Consider the following 17273-nt stretch of genomic DNA (forward strand, 5'->3'; position numbering starts at 1 on the left):
TGCTGTTTCCCTCTCTCCTCTGGAATTAGAAAAGTTAATCAATTTCACTTCTAATTTCTATCCCGCATTCACCTTCACCTGGTCCATCGCTGACTGCTTTCTTCCCTTCCTCGCCATCTCTGTTTCCATTTCCTGGGATGGGCTGGTCACCAATATCCTCTACAAACCCACTGACTCCCACAGTTACCTTGACTATATATCCTCACACCCTACTTCCTGTAAGGATTCCATTTCATTCTCCTAGTTCCTCCATCTCTGTTGCATCTGTTCTGATGACACCAACTTCAACAAGAGAGCCTCCGAAATGTCCACCTACTTCTTCAACCAAGGATTCCCCAGCACAGTGGTTGGCAGGGCCCTGGGCTGTGTCCGACCCATTTCCCGCAGTTTGGTACTCGCACCGTCTCTTCCCTTCCACAACAGCAATAGGTTCCTCCTTGTCCTCACCTACCATCCCAACAGCATCCACATCCAAAAGACCATTAGGCGCTATTTCCACCATCTCCAATGGGATGCCACCACCAAACACACATTCCCCTCCCTTCCCTTGTCAGTCTTCCACAGGGACTGTGGGCACCCAGGTCCCCTCCTTTTCCACTCCCTCTGCAACCCTCCCACAGCCTCATGACACCATCCCCTGCAATTGCAGAAGGTGTAACACCTGTCTGTTTACTTCCTCCTTCCTCACTATCCAAGGCCCCAGAGACACCTTCCAGGTGAAGCAGCGATTTACCTACATTTCACTCAATCTAGACTACTGCATTTGTTGCTCCCAAAGTGGACTCCTCTACACTGGGGGAAACAAAGTGCAGACTGGGTGACCGCTTGCAGAACACCTATGTTCGGAGCTTCCAGTTGCCTGCCGCTTCAACACTCCACCCTATTCCCTGACCAACTTCTTTGTCTCAGGCTTGCTACAGTGCTCCAACAAAGCTCAGCATAAGCTGGGCAAACAACATCTCACCTTCCGCTTGTGAACCCTGTGGCCTTCAGGACTCGATATTGAATTTAAAAATTTTATGGCCTGAACACCTTCTCCTATGTCCTTATCTCAACCCTCACACACCAGTCCTTGTTATCCCATTGTCCCCATCAGCAGCTATTGATTCTCTCAGGCTGACCTTGACCCATGCCCTTGCCCAATCACTGCTCCCTCTCTCTGGGTTCCATCTCCATTTATTGTTTAGTCCTCCCTCCCTCACCCTACCCTCAGCATAAATGCCTACCATTTCCGAACAACAATCAGTTCTGAGAAAGTGTCACTGTATCTGAAACTTTTACTCTGCTTTCTCTTCACAGGTGCTGCCAGATCTGCTGAGATGTTTCCAGAAATTTCTGTTAGTGCTCATGCTCCTAGGCTTCTTGAACAGATCTCTATGAAGGTGTGTGAGGGTAACACAGGACAAGTTACTCTCTGACATTCCTTCTGCTCCAATGCTATACTGTCCCTTTTAGGATACAGTCAAGAGCAGGGAACAATGCCCAGCCAGTGTATTGCATAAGAGACTGAATCACCAAAGCACTACCTTAGACAGGTTTCTGTTATCTAACCATATATTTTTAAAATTATCTCATTTTGATCATCTGAACACATTTCAACCAAAGTGTCAAAAGTTTTCTAAATACATCTAATCAGTGATTTCTTGCTTTTGTTTTCTAGCTTGGACAACTGATCCCTAGTTAACGTCAAATATTGTATGTCTACATAGTCCACTTCCCCAGTAGAATATCTGAGCAATGATCTTAAAACCTTGGACTAGGTTATACAGATCAATCCTTGTTTCTGAATTCCACAATCATACTCAAGACTATGTAAGGAGATCAGCTCATAGACAATATAAATATTACAAGGAAACTTCAAGAGGATGTCAAACCAGCTGGTGGAATGGTTGGAAATAACATGCAACACAACAATGTGAGCTGATAGGTTTTGCTACAAAGACTGAGAAAATGTCATAGAAGGAAGATGGTACAATTTCAAAGGAGCTGCAAGAACAGAGAGAGGTGCTGGTACAGAAATCTCTGAATGTGCAGGAATGGCTAATAAAGCAGTTAATAAAGTAAAAGGGATCCTGAGTTTTCAGATGCAAGTATACTAAATAAAAACTAAGGATTATATCAAAGCTATATAAAATACTAGACCAGTCCCAACTTATGCAGGGCTTTGGTGTGGCCACACCTTGAGTATTGTGTGCAGTTTTGGTCTCCTTGTCTGAGGAAGGGCATTCTTATTATTGAGGGAGTAGAGCGAAGGTTCACCATTCTGATTCCCGGGATGGCAGGACTGACTGGACTGACCGGACTTGTACTCACTGAAATTTAGAGGAATGAGGGAGATCTCACAGATACATATAAAATCCTGGATGGCACTGGATAGGCTAGGTGCGGAAGAATATTCCCGATGTTGGGAAAGTGCAGAACAAGGGGTCACGGTTTAAGGCTGGAAGCCATTCAGGACTGAGCTGAGAAAGAATTTCTTTACTCAGGAGTTGTAAACCTATGGAATTCTCTACCACAGGAAGCTGCCAGGGACAGTTCATTAAATATATTCAAGAGGGAACTGGATGTGGCCCTTGTGGCTAAACGGCTGAAGGGGTATGGGGAGAGGGTAGGAATGGGATACTGAGATTGCATGGTCAGCCATGATCATATTGAAGGGCTGAATGGCCTACTCCTGCACTTATTTTCAAAGTTTTTATGTTTCCCAATTTAAGAATTGGTCTAATTGATAAGAACATATTATCCTGAGGGCATTGCCAGGGTAGATGTGGAGAGAATGATTCTTCCTCTGGATAAATCTAGAATAAGTTGACACTGTTTAAAAATCTTGCCTCCTCCATCTAAAACAAAGGGAAGCTGATTTTCTTTTTCTTTCTCTCAGAGAGTCACGGGTCTTTGAAACTGTCTCCGCGAAGAGATGGTGGAACCAGTCACTGAATACTTAGAAGGTGAGGTGGGTATATTCTTAATAAGCAAGGGGGTGAAAGGGAGGTGGGAAGGTGAGTTTACAATCAGATCAGACATGATCTTATGAAGTGGCAGAGTACACTTGAGAGACTAAATGACCTACTTCAGCTCATTTTGGTACATTTGTGATTTGTGGCATTACACAAAAAGAAGAGTGTAGAGAATGAAGAAGAGCTTTATATGAATATACATAGGGATGAAGCAAAGCAGATGGGACTAAAAGAAGGTTTGACAGAAATATTTAAAATCCCGAAGGGCTTAAATGGAGTAAGTAGACAGAAACTTCTTCCAATTGCTGAAGAGCACAGAATAAAGAGGATTGGCAAAAGAAACAAAGATGAAACGAGGAAGTTTTATTTTTGCACACTGACCAGCAGATAGTTGGGAATGCATTGGCTGGTAAGCTTGTACAAACTAATCCAATATTTCCGTCAAAGAGCAAAGAAATTGCAAGGATGTTGGCAGGAAGGGGGGGGCAATGGGAATGATTGAATTGCCCTTTGAAAGAGCTGGCACAATGAATGAAAGTAATGATCAGCCTCTGTGTTATACTGTTCTGTGCTGCTATGAATGGGCTCTTCTTATGGAACTGGTTGATAGACGATAACTGCAAACACAAAACTGACAAGCAATCATTTACATTTTCCACTGCAACAGCAGAGCTCAGGCAATCAGCATCAAGAATCATTTAAAATTCCAATCCATGCTTTAAATAAAGCCAGCTCCAGAACAATCAAATCAAACAAATATGTTCAGAAAAGAGATCGGCTTCAGCTGAGTCACCTTAAATAAAGGCAGCATTGAGCAGAAATTCCTTTACCTGTCAGATAAAGGAAAGAAACCTCAGCAAATACTTGACAGTTCAAAATGCTACACAATGTAAGGATAGAGTGACAAAGATGGGTTTTTATATGTCTAATGTATATGTATGTGTATATATATATATATATATAATATACATATGCTGACACACAGAAATAACTTGTTCTTATATAGCATCTGCCACAGCTTCAGTCCATTACTGACAATGAAGTATTTATTGCAGTAGAGTTATTATGATGATATCGCAAATACAGAATCCAATATGTGCACAGCAAGCCTCCACAGAATTTATTTGCATTATTTTGGAATATGTACGTTGCTGATGTGGAAAGCATTTTTTTACCCACTCCTTGCCTTCGGACCGAATGGTTTGCTAGACCATTGCCTAGAGGGCAGTTCAGAGTTAAGTATATTGCTGTGGGTCTGGAGTCACATCTAAACCAGATATGATTCAGAGACGCCGGTGTTGGACTGGGGTGTACAAAGTTAAAAATCACACAACACCAGGTTATAGTCCAACAGATTTAATTGGAAGCACACTAACTTTCGGAGCGACGCTCCTTCATCAAGCAATCACCTGATGAAGGAGCGTCGCTCTGAAAGCTAGTGTGCTTCGAATTAAACCCGTTGGACTATAACCTAGTGATGTGTGATTTTTAACTAAACCAGACAAGGTGAGTATAGCAGATTTCCTTCCTCAGATGACATTAGCCAACATGATAACTTTTGTTTTTAAGTAAGAATTGACAATGCTTTCATGGTCACCATTGCTGAGCTTCATTTTCAATTCCAGATTTTACTCACAAATACCTCCAACAGCAGTTGTGACAAAGCCAGGGGGAAGAGCACAGAGGAGAGTACAAAATGGGATCCCACTTTGGAACCAGGATCAGGTACAGACAGCAATGCAGGAGGAATGGGAATTGTGGAGAGAGAGACTAGGAAATGGAGTCTACTGAAAGGGAATGGGGAGTTGGAGAAAGAGGGAGATGACAAAGAGGAGTCGCTTTAAGACCATAAGACTGTAAGACATAGGAGTGGAAGCAAGGCCACTCAGCCCATCGAGTACACTCCACCATTTAATCATGGCTGAGTTGAAAAAACAAGAGATATAAAAGAAATTGGAAGGGAATGGGGTCACAGGGAAAGCTCATCAACACCAGTACAGTCAAGTTGAGCTCAATGACTTCTTCTTGCATTATCATTATGATCATTCTGTAAAACCTATCCTTTACTGAAATATTGATGCTGACCACTGAGATCTCTGTTCAGCCCTTCTTAGTGAAGATTGATGAGAATTCTTCAGCCTTGTCTTTTGCATTGATGTGCTCATCTCCCCCATATTTGAAGATGGGGATATTTCTAGAGACTGCTCTGCTCCATTGAGTTGCTTAGCTGGCCAGCAAATAAACGACTGTAGCTGGCAGGCCTGCAGAACCTAGACCTCATCTGTTGGGCGTAGGATTGATTAGCTCTGTCTAACAACAGCTACTTCCTCTGTTTTTTGCGTTCCCAATTTTGGCAGTAGTCCCTAGATGTTAGGAAAGAAGACTTTGCAGGATCGACATGCCTGTGTTTGCCAATCAAGTCTGGTGCCTAGATCAATGCTTCCTTTTTTCACTTGTTCATGGGATAGGGCATCACTCTCTGGGCCAGCATTTATTGCCCATCCCATGCTGCTGCTAAGAAGGTGATGGTGAACTGTCTTATTGAATCACTTGGCTAGATTGATTTCCCTTTTGTAATTACGTAGCATTTTGGTAAAACTGAACAGCTTGTTGGACTGTTTCAAGGAGCAGTTAAGGGTCAATCAGATTGCTGTCACAAGTAGGTCAGACAGGCTACTGATGACAGACTTCCCTCCCTAAATGACATGATGACCTGGATGGACTTTTACAATGGTTAGTTATGACAGCTTTCAATTCTGGATTCGTTAATTAATTGAGCATAAATTCCACCATCTGTGGGATTTGCACCCAGAACCAAAGGAAGGAAAGTGGAATTGAGGATTATCAGATCAGCGGTGATATCATTGAATGGCAGAGTGGACATAATGGGCTGAATGGCCTACTTTTGCTCTTCATGGTCTTAACATTCGCTTCGGCCTCTGGCTTAACCACCAGGCCATCACTACCTGTCAACTCTGACAGAACCGGAGTAGATTATTTGCTAAACACCTCCGAATTGAGGTTTGAATCCAGAACCTTCTGACTGGATGAAACATTAAGTTGAAGTCTTATAGACTTGGGCTGTATAGACACTATAGGCAGAACCTCCCCAGCCTCTCGATGATGTGGGTGCATGGTGAGAACATTGGGAAAATCGGGTGAGGTGTCCAGTGAGAACTTTCTCAATGCAAAAAGCCATTTTCCAACCAAGTGTTAAACAGGGAGACAAAATTCTGACTAGTGAGGCATTGAGAGGCCTACTGCTTTATGATTCATTATCACGCTCATTATTACTTAAACGAAACTCATTAGTACGTGTTATCCCATTCATCCACTCACTGACTGAAATTGGACAACCCAATGTGAAAGACACAGTGAGTCCTGGTGACTCCAGGTGTCCTCCAGACCTCCATCTTGCACACCTGGCATCAGACCTCAGGGCATACTCCATGGTCAATCACACATGGTCCCATCCACAGGCATTGGCATCAGACACTTACAAACCTCACTGCATCATCATGGCACCTCCCTGATTCATTTACCATGCAATTCTGCACCTTCATACAACATTTGGAGTGCACTGACACCTTTCAATGGAATGATGCTGTAAGGACAGTTTGCCAGATCCCAGGTAAGTGAGGAAGTGGCATGGTGACCATGCAGAGCTAGTAGTGTGGAGGGATTGTATAGGTGAGCTCGAATGAGGGAAGTCATTGCATGCAACAGTGAGAGTGGTGGGGTATGGGCCTTGGTATGAGTTGGATACAGTAGCAGAGATTGATTGGTTGTGAGGAATTGCACTGAGGATGACAGCACTTACCCTGGTAGCAGAGAAACATTCACTGGCGTTCTTGTTAAATCGCTGGGTGCTCCTTCAGATGGCAACCTCAGATCAGACTGGCAGGGACTGGTGTGGCCTTCTCAGCTAGTCCTGAGGGAAGAGGACACTTTGTGTGCAAAGCAGGGCACTAACATTCCCCTTCTACGTCTGGGGTAAAAGTCACAAATGGTGTAAGGCAACTTCAGACTGCCAGCTGTTGACTGGGGGAACAATACAGGGCTGGTGCCAGAAATTCAGGATACCCCAGCAGTGACGAGTACCACCGAGAGGGTGAATTGGGCGGAGGGAGGAGCGTAGGATGATTGGGGCACCAGAGGAGCAGGTAAGTCATTCAAGAGACTGTCTTAGGTTGATAGCACAAAATAAACCCATTTGGCCTGGAACGCTCCATGAAACTTAATGAAATTGATGCTCAGCCAATTTCTAGTAAGTTTCAGCTCCATGTATCAGTGCTACTCACCAGGCCAGACGGGATGATAGTCTGGTGTGTGGGTTACAGTGAACGGGGTGAAACTGGTGTCATTATGCTGAGCAGAGTGAGCAGCAGAATGTGCAGGCACCCCAGAATCTATTACTTCAAACACAGAACGGATATTCCAGACTGGTACCAACTTTCAGATAGCATCTGCATTTATACAGCATGTTTCTCGACTACAGGACAGGCCAAAACACTTCACAGATAATGAAGTACTTTTGAAGAGCAGTCACTGCTGTAAAATAAGAAACATAGCAGCCAACTTAGGCACAGCAAGTCCCCACAAATGGCAATGTCGTCATGACCAGTTAATCTTTATTTTTAGTTGCTGATCAAGGGATAAATATTGACCTAGCACTGGGGAGAACACCTGTGCTTCTCTTTGATGTAGTGTCATGGGATCTTTTCTGTCCACGTGGGGCCTCTATAACATCTGAAAGATGGTACCTCTGTCAGTGTAACGCCCTCTCTGTACTACACAAGTGTCAGTCTTCATGTTTATCAAGCCTTGGTGTGAAACTCTATCACGGTGTGGTACTGTCTGCGATAAGTCAGACACTCAGCTGTTATATAAGCAAAGGAACGTTAAAGTAGACATCAATCAGCAGCATTTTCACAAAACTGACTATTGTGTAGTAGCAGCCAGTTTTACATTTTGGCTTACATTATTATACCCAGTCACAGGCGATACATTATTCTGCCACAAAACTGTTTGTGGGTTGCTTTAAGATGTAATCGTTTGCATTCTAGAAGTTAGTAATCGAGGTCACTTACAGGTCTGACTGACTTGATTTTTTTTTATATAAGTATTAAAGGGCACAAGGTCTGATTGTTAAGTAACCAGGCTGCAATTATTCAAAGCTAATCTTTGGGAGTTTATGGCAGAGATGCACACCCCTTTGCATTGAGATCTAATAAAACAAGAAAGCAAATGTTTCATAAGGAAAATGATGCATAGAGGGAAATTATGGAGTCAAATGCAAATGTTACAATATTCTGGTTGTATTGAAGTTGTCAGCCATTCCCAAATCAAAATTGCAAATCCCATTGAATCACATTTCAGATAAGTCAAAATTCTGCACTGGAAACTCCAGCTTAGTTGAATGTGTGTAAGTGTCTCTTGTGAGGTTTATTTCTGGAGCTAAGTCCTGAACAATTTGAATAATACGGACATATTTACTAAATGAAAACTGAAAGGACTGCGGGTGCTGTAGATCAGAAACAAAAACAGAAGTTGCTGGGAAAGCTCAGCAGGCCTGGCAGTATGCGTGGAGAGAAATCAGAGTTAACATGTTGGGTCGAGTGACCCTTCCTCAGAACTAGACATATTTATTGTTTGACTGTGTTTTTTTTTGACATAGATCATACTTGGAGGCAAACCAGGTCACATGGGGTAGCATTAGTTATCTCAATTGGACAATTTTAGACAATAGATAATAGATAATTGGTGCAGGAGTAGGCCATTCGGCCCTTCGAGCCAGCACCACCATTCATTATGATCATGGCTGATCATCCACAATTAGTATCCTGTTTCTGCCTTATCCCCATAACTCTTCCACTATCTTTAAGAGCTCTATCCATCTCTTTCTTGAAAGTATCAGAGACTTAGCCTCCACTGCCTTCTAGAGCAGAGCATTCTCTCTCTGGGTGAAGAAGTTTCTCCTCAACTCTGTTCTAAATGGCCTACCCCTTTTTTTTAAACTGTGCCCTCTGGTTCTGAACTCACCCGTCAGCAGAAACATGCTTCCTACCTCCTTTAATTTTGTGGTAGTTTCCCTGGGATTTGCCTCACTGGGATTTTAAACTACCGTTAAAATAATAGAGATGATTATATTTGAATATTGTGGGAACTGGAATTCTGTGAGGCAGGAGATTGAGCAGCATATCTTTATTGTGGTGGATTTCACATCATCTTTACTCACAAACAAGTGATAACAATTGTTATCAGTCAACAATATTTTCCGTTTTGATAAGAGATTTGGAGTTACAAGGTATTTGTTTCTTCAGCTGGTAACCAGCCCAGTGATGTCAGAGGGCCTGCATGTTACCCTGGTTCATACGAATGAGGAGGTTATTCCATTGGTGAAAATCTTCTCATTTCAATCTCTCCTTCACACCAGAGCATCTTCCTATTCATCCACTCAAGGGGATGATTAGGTCGAACAGTACCTCAGCCATGTCTGCCTCTCCAGAATAATGACAAAAACCACCTTTAGGCTTCGTGCTCTGACTCTGTGCCTGTCAACCAGTATCTCTCCCAGGAACACTTTATTCAATTCAATTTAAAGATTGCTACTTTACTGCATCCATTATTTAACCAAGGGCTCAGGCATGTATCTTTTAGTTGAACTTCAGACCAGTCTCTTTTTAGGCCTTGCCTGGTGTTCTTGGATGTACTTTAACAAAGCCTGCGCTCTTTTATGAACTTTGTCCGCCAGTTTCAATAGGGAGCTCAGTTCTTGACTTTGCCAGTATTCTTGGTCTTTATGCAATGAACGTAAGAGCATCTCAGGCAGACACTGTGAGGCAATTATCTTCAGGGTGTTCGGAGGTAACCTAAAGCCAATGAAAGTACATTGCATGTTTTTTAAAAGAAATATGCCAACTGAGGCACAAGAGCCACTACAATCACAACTTGTATTAGTATAGTACCTTTGACATAGTTAAATACGTTCACCCTTCCCCCACCCGCAACTGGCGTTTCTCAGACAGGCCCCAGACAAAAGGCTGTTGCTGAGTCAAAGAACTGAGTCAAAAGAGAAATGAAAAACAATGATGCAGGCCCAATAGGCCGCTTGCTGCACCATAATAATGATGTGACTCTGTCAGGTAAGTTTATAGCAGAATTGTAAAGGAGCAGACACAGGGGGAAAGAGAGAGAGAAATTTGGAAAATATTTGCACAGAGCGCTACCTGGCTGTCTGAAGGGAAGAGGAAAATGAAGCATTCACAAGAGGCTAGAGTTGGAGGCATGCAGAGGTCTTAGGGTATTGTAGACTTGACTACAAAGATAGGCAGGCTTGGAGAAATTTGAACACAATGGTTAAAATTATTAATGGAAAGAAATGTCATTCACTTTAGGCACGGTGGCTCAGTGGTTAGCACTGCTGCCTGGCAGTTCCAGGGACTAGGGTTTGATTCCAGCCTCTGGCGAATTCCAGCCTCTGTGTGGAGTTTGCACATTCTCCTTGTGTCTGTGTGGATTTCCTCCAGGTGCTCTGGTTTCTTCCCACAGTCCAAAGATGTGCAGGTTGTGTGAACTGACCAAGCTAAATTGCTCATAGTGTTCAGGGAGGTGTAGGTTAGGTGCATTAGTCAGGGGTGAAAGTAGAGTAATGGGGAATGAGTTTAGGTGGGATACTCTTCGGAGGGTTGGTGTGGACTTGTTGGGCTCCAGGGCCTGTTTCCACACTGTAGGGATTCTAAGACTTTTAAAAACCAGGTTTACCCATAGAGGAGGTGAAAGTCAATCACGTACCTGAATTCTACAGGACAGGTATCAGTCTGCTCTGCTGCCAGCATGACCGAAGCAGCACTGTACAGATTAAGACTGACAGAAGCAATGCAGGCAGCACAGATAGTCATCTGCAGCACTGCCCGTCCCTGAGGAATCCACAAGTTCCTTCCCATAGCTTTCTGATCTTTCCAAAAAGCATTTAACACCATCAGCCAATTATAGCTTGTGAACAGTACTGTGAGATTTCACTATGTGAATATTATAGCTTTAAATTCCCACCATAAACAGCCCATGCTTGTTCTCTCGGATGCAGGGAATTCATTTGCTATTTTAGTCAGGGAAAACTATCAGAGAGATTTTAATTATTCATTGTTATAATAACCTGGATTTACATAATAGAGGGAGGAGGATAACTTCATTTCCACTCAACCTACTTTCTGTTCTGCTACGTTACTCTGAGAATTCTGTGCTTTCAAATCCAGCCCTCCCCATTGTAGCACAGCAAAGTAAAATACACGCTGAGAGCACAGATTATACGATTTCCCATTCTTTTCCAGTCGAGAAAAGCTCCGCTGCCTTTTCCAGCTCCGCTTTTAAGAGCAATGGATGATATTACTTGAGAAACTCAGCAGGTCTGGCATCATCTCTTTAGAGAAAGCACAGTGACTGCTTCAGGTCCAGTGATTCTCCTTCAGACCTTTTTTGGAGTCAACATTGACTCTGCTTTCTCTTGACAGATGCTGCCAGGCCTGCTGAGTTTCTCCAGCAATTGTTTTTTCAGTGTCATTTTAGTTGAGTTAGGAACACAGGACATAGGACACAGACCATTCAGCCCTTCGAACCTGCTTTGCCATTCTAGGTCATGCTGATAATTAACCTCAACAGCATATTCCCCATTCCCTTTGCTGTCACTAGTAACCAGAAATTTGACAATCTCTGTCTTGAACTTACTCAATGACTGAACTTCCAAAGCTCTATGGGCTAGAGGATTCCTTCACTTTTAGCCTGCTGCAAGAAGAGAAACTGCCAGAACCTATCAGCTCTGGCAGCATTTGTAAGAGGGAGGAAGGCCATGTTAATCAGAATTCGAGTGGAAGGCTATCAGACTGTAACATTAGAGCTGCCTTTTTAGCCCCTCGGTAGCCGGCCGACTTCCCGTTTCCAGCAGTTTCAGACTTCCTTTCGGATTTCCAAAATCTCCACTTTTTCCTCCACCCACCAGCCCTTCTCCAACACAGCTAGATCAAAAGAGCAAGGTGAGAAACTAGCTACATGTTAATGAATTGTATCATATGTTTATTTATTTAATTATTTCTTGACCACCTCAAGAACAATTCATCCTCAAGCATACCCGGATAGAGATCGCAAATGCAGTATTCTTGAGATTCCAAGGAAAGTGCTATTTTTCAGGCGGACCCAAGGGAGTAAGATATTTGTGACAGTATAGAACAGGGGATAGTGAGTCAGCAGTCTGTTTTACATTCCTCCCCATTGATTTGACTAGAAATAAAAACCGGGATTGCTGATTCACTATCAAACCTTTACACTTTTAAACAAAGTGTAAGGGGTTCTGAAAAGATTTGCAAGGGTTTTCCCAGGATTGGAGGGTTTGAGCTTTTGGGAGAGGCAGAATAGGCTGGGGCTGTTTTCCCTGGAGCGTCTGAGGCTGAGGGGTGATTTTATTGAGGTTTATAAAATCATGAGGGGCATGGATAAGGTGAATAGACATGGTCTTTTCCCTGGGTGGGGAGTCTAAATCTAGAGGGCATAGGTTTAGGGTGAGAGGGGAAAGATTTAAAAAGGACTTAAGGAGCAACTTTTTCACACAGAGGGTGGTGCGTGTATGGAATGAGCTGCCAGAGGAAGTGGTGGAAGCTGGTACAATTATAACATTTAAATGGCACCTTGATGGGTATATGAATAGGAAGGATTTAGAGTGATGTGGGCCAAATGCTGGCAACTGGGATTAGATTAGCTGACACGGTGACTCAGTGGTTAGTACTGTTGCCTCACAGGGATCGGGTTCGATTCCAGCCATGGGCAACTGTCTGTGTGGAGTTTGCACATTCTCCCCGTATCTGCGGGGGTTCCCTCCGGGTGCTCCGGTTTCCTCCCACAATCCAAAGATGTGCAGATTAGGTGAATTGACCATGCTAAATTGCCCATAGTGTTCAGGGATACCTAGGTTAGGTGCATTAGTTAGGGCTAAATGTAGAGTAATGGGTTTGGGTGATATACTCTTCAAAGGGTTAGTGTGGATGTGTTGGGCTGAAGGGCCTGTTTCCATGATTAATTTATGATATCTTGTTGACATGGACGAGTTGGACCAAAGGGTCTGTTTCTGTGCTGTACATCTCTACAACTCTATGACTAACCTTTGCAGTGGTGAGGGGCCAGCCCAGAGTTCCTTGTGAGCTGTGATGTTTAGAAACCAGAAACTGATGGGCTTGGATTTACCAATCCCTCTGCAGCAATAATGGACACACTCACTAAGTAAATACACCGGTTGGTTGGACTGAATGGTTTGTTTCTGGGCCATATCTTTTGTGTGTGAATTGTGTTTTTAGATCTGTGTCCGAAGTGCCACCTGAACTGTTCTTGTGCACTTACCAATCTAAATCATTAAAATTAACTGTACGGCTGTCCCCGCCCTTGCCAAAGCCGGTCAAAATCATCTCCATGTCCTGGGGAAAAAAGGAACAAAAGTTTCAAATGAATTCAATAAATATATTTCACTGCTAAAACCACAGAAAATTACCAGTTCTGACTCAAAATGTTTCTCTCCCCGAGATCTGTTGAGGTTTCCCAGTGTTCTGTGAGCTTGTTTCAGAATACTATCTGTATCCACAGCATTTTGCCTTTATTACAAAAATACCAAGAAACTGTGACTGAACAGGTATGAGTTCAAATCCCTAATTACACACTGAGGCACTTAGCATGTGCAGAGAGAAAGAGTTAACATTTCAGCCTGATAACTCGTATACATGGGGCCTTCGGTACACTGTTATTCAATCTTCCTTTGTGTAACATATCTTTCAATGTTTCATTAAGAGATTCCATATCCTGTTGTAGAAATGGAGCCACAAAACTGAAGGAGACTATCTGTGAGCTTGCTGCTGTCCAACTCAGATAGAAACAATGTTGTAGATTTGCTATTCTGTGTAAAAGATGGTGTATTAGAGCCATGTTTTTTTTAAAATTGTTCTGTGGGGTTCGCTGCTCGCGATTTGGCTCAATACCACTTTGCCAAGAGCAGACCAGTTTAAGTAATGCAATTGTAATGAGATACAGTCCTCATAAGTATTCAAACTAGCTTTTAGGACATTACAGCTAAAGTAATGACCCAGCAGGGAGCTGAAAGCAGTTTAATGCCAACCATTGGGAGTAAGGCCATTACTTTTGTGTTCAACATTTTTGTTTTAAATTCTGTGAAGTCATCAAATTGTTACTTGTTTTAAAAAAGAAACTGGAATTGTTGCAGGCACTGTTGGCAAGCACAGAAGCTCACACTGAGAAGTGTGAAATGCTACAATGCATAAAATATACTGTGTGTGGTTCCTTTATGTGGATGCTCTGACATTGTCGAATACGAAAATGTGTTTATCTCAGAAAAGTATCTCACAGTCTCAATATCATCTCTCATGACCTCCAGATGGCCTACCTGCAGCTGGGTATTGAGGGCTGTGGGCCTTCTTCGAGTGCATCATCAATGCTGCCTCTTATCAGTTGACAGGATCAGGCGGGCATAGACTGACAACTCAAGATTGCATTGTGAGAACATTGTGATTAATGTCTGCACCAGTCTGAACGATGCAGTGGTTCACCAAACAATCTGTTGAACTAAAACCGGAGATCTTTCTCCTCCTCACAAATCAAATGATGTTTACATCATTGACTATTTCACTACTTATGATTAATAAAGACAGCTCTGGAGTAAGGGTGTAAGCTTCCTGCTGTTTGATTCCCTATCTGCAATAATTTTATGGATATGGACTTAATTTGCATGAGTTTTGCGAGTCATTATGTACTATGAACTCAAGGTTCATAAATCAATCCTTGGTCCTTCCCATTGAAGTTGGCCTGGAATGCGGGATGTTGGCACAACTTGCTCATACCATAGACTTGACTGAGAAATATGGCTTGGATTTTTGCGGAATCTGGTTGATCCAAGATGGTGTTGTGACCATGGATCAGGAAGCCAAGAGTATATTAGAGTGGCTGCAGCAAAGTCTTCCTGTTGACTTTTGTTTTAGTACAAGGCAGAGATAATTATTCTCACTAGTGTGAAGTCACTGTAACATCAATAATTAAAGGTGGAGATCTGAGTAACTGAGTAATTTAGGATAAAGATTATGGGCAGAATCCTTAAGGAGTCTGAGCAATGGGATCTACAGTGAGATTTGTGGTAGAATTGGACAAAAAAAGGGATTCATTGATTCTATGAAAAAGACTTGCCAGGCCCATCTTGATGTCAGAAAATCCTGGCTCCATCTTTTGTTCTTTTGATGCACAGCATGGCGAATTACTCACTAGGCAGTGGTGAGTTGTAAATTAAGGAGGATCACCTGGCCCATCATTAACACATGGATCAACAAACGTCCAGCTACACTAATCCCACTTTCCAGCTCTTGGCTCTGGGAGCCTATGGCAATGTGGGTGAATATCTAAATACTACCTCGATGTTACGAGAGCTTCTGGTTCAACTACCCCAACAGGCAATGTGTTCCAGATTTCCACCACCCTCTGAGTGAAAAAAATGTCTTCTCAGCTCTTCTCCCAGCCTCTACCGCTGATCTTACATGCAAGCCCATTGTTATTGTCCCATTTTACTAATGGAGAAAGTGCCTTTCCGTCCACCCTGTCTATGTCCCTCATAATCTCCATCGCCTCCTCTCTCAACCGTTGATGCTCCAAAGCAAACAATCCGGCTTATCCAATCTCTTCTCGTAGCATCGACCCTGCAGCCCAGGCAATGTCCTGGTAAATCCCCTTGAGTGGTAACACATCATTCCTACAATGTGGTGGCCAGAACTGCACATGATACCCCAGTTGTTGCTTAACCAGCATTTTTATAAAGTTGCAGCATGACCTCCTTTACTCTGTATTCCATGCCTTGACTAATAAAGCAAATATTCCTTTATGTCTACTTAACCACCTTAACTATCTGCCCTGCTATCTTCAGGGAACTACAGATATAACACCAAGGTCCCTATGGTCTTCGGGACTTTGGAAGGTCCTACCATTCAAAGTGCAATCCCTTGCTTTGTTCATCCTCCCTAAGTGTATTACCTCATACGTTTCCATTCTATTTGCCACCTGACCAGTTAATTGATGTTCACTTGGAGATGAGTGTTATCCTCATCACTATTTACCATCCTACAAATTTTCGAGTCTGACCTCACCTTCCTGTCTGACCCTTTACCTTTTCAATTCGTTAACGTACACCACAAACAGCAAGAGTCCTCAGCACCGTGCCCCTATTAGAAACAGGCGTCCAGTCATTGAAACATCCCTGTACCATCATAGTCTGCTTCCCATCTCTTGGTCTCAAGGGCATAATGATAATGTCACCTGACTCATAATCCAGAAACCCAGACCAATGTTCCAAAGACATGGGTTCAAATGACTTCATAGCAGTTTGAAGAATTTGAATTGAAAATAAAATCTGGAATAAATAGTTAATCTATTGATGATTATTCTTGGCTGTCATAAATACCAAACTGGCCTATTAATGCCCTTTAGGGGCAAAAACAGCCCCATTCTTTTCTGACCTCCAGACATACAGCAACGTGGTTGAGTACTCCCTGAAATGGCTGAGCAAACCATCCAGGTCAAAGGGAATAAACACTGGCCTCAGCCAACGACACACACATCCCATGAATGAACTAAACAAAAGCTATCAGAAGGATGTTGTGAATCTTGAAAGGGTTCAGAAAAGAATTGCAAGGATTTGCCAGGATTGGATGGTTTGAGCTACAGCGAGAAGCTGAATAGGCTGGGGCTGTTTTCCTTGGAGCGTCGGAGGCTGAGGGGTGACTTTATAGAGGTTTATAAAATTATGCGGGGACATGGATAGGGTGAACAGCTAAGGTCTTTTCCCTGGGGTGGGTGAGTCCAGAACTAGAGAGGATAGGTTTAAGGTGAGAGCGCAAAGATTTAAAAGGGACAACTTTTCACACAGAGGGTGTACATGTATGTAATGAGCTGCCAGAGGAAGTGGTGGAGGCTGGTACAATTATAACATTTAAAAGGCATCTGGATGGGTAAATGAATAGGAAGGGTTTGGAGGGATATGGGTCATGTGCTGGCAAATGGGACTAGATTAATTTAGGATATCTGGTCGGCATAGACGTGTTGGACCAAAGGGTCTGTTTCTGTGCTGTACAGCTCAATGACTCAATGACTCTAATTTGCGTCCAATGGGCCATTTGCCTTGGATCCCATGCACTCTGACCTTTCTGGCCATTTGGAAAACTATTGTAAGAAAATGGTGACTAATCTTCGTCACACACATTGTCATTTTGGAGCAGACTTCTGTGCGGC

The 17273-nt window shown here is 43.0% G+C and overlaps 1 protein-coding gene across 1 annotated transcript in view; it reads right to left on the reverse strand.

Annotated features, from left to right (window-relative positions):
• Positions 1–9144: 9144 nt before the first annotated feature.
• The window catches only part of LOC140453118 (Golgi-associated kinase 1A-like), a 37134-nt gene continuing 29005 nt past the window's right edge, over positions 9145–17273 (reverse strand). The window contains exons 4-5 of the mRNA XM_072547524.1: positions 13341–13414; positions 9145–9829 (exon numbers count right to left, since the gene is read on the reverse strand). Coding sequence (XP_072403625.1) covers positions 9625–9829; positions 13341–13414 — 279 coding nt within the window. The 3' untranslated portion in view covers positions 9145–9624. The remainder of the gene's footprint in view (positions 9830–13340; positions 13415–17273) is intronic.

This window comes from Chiloscyllium punctatum, chromosome 26 (assembly GCF_047496795.1).
Source record: "Chiloscyllium punctatum isolate Juve2018m chromosome 26, sChiPun1.3, whole genome shotgun sequence".
Taxonomy (NCBI): domain Eukaryota; kingdom Metazoa; phylum Chordata; class Chondrichthyes; order Orectolobiformes; family Hemiscylliidae; genus Chiloscyllium; species Chiloscyllium punctatum.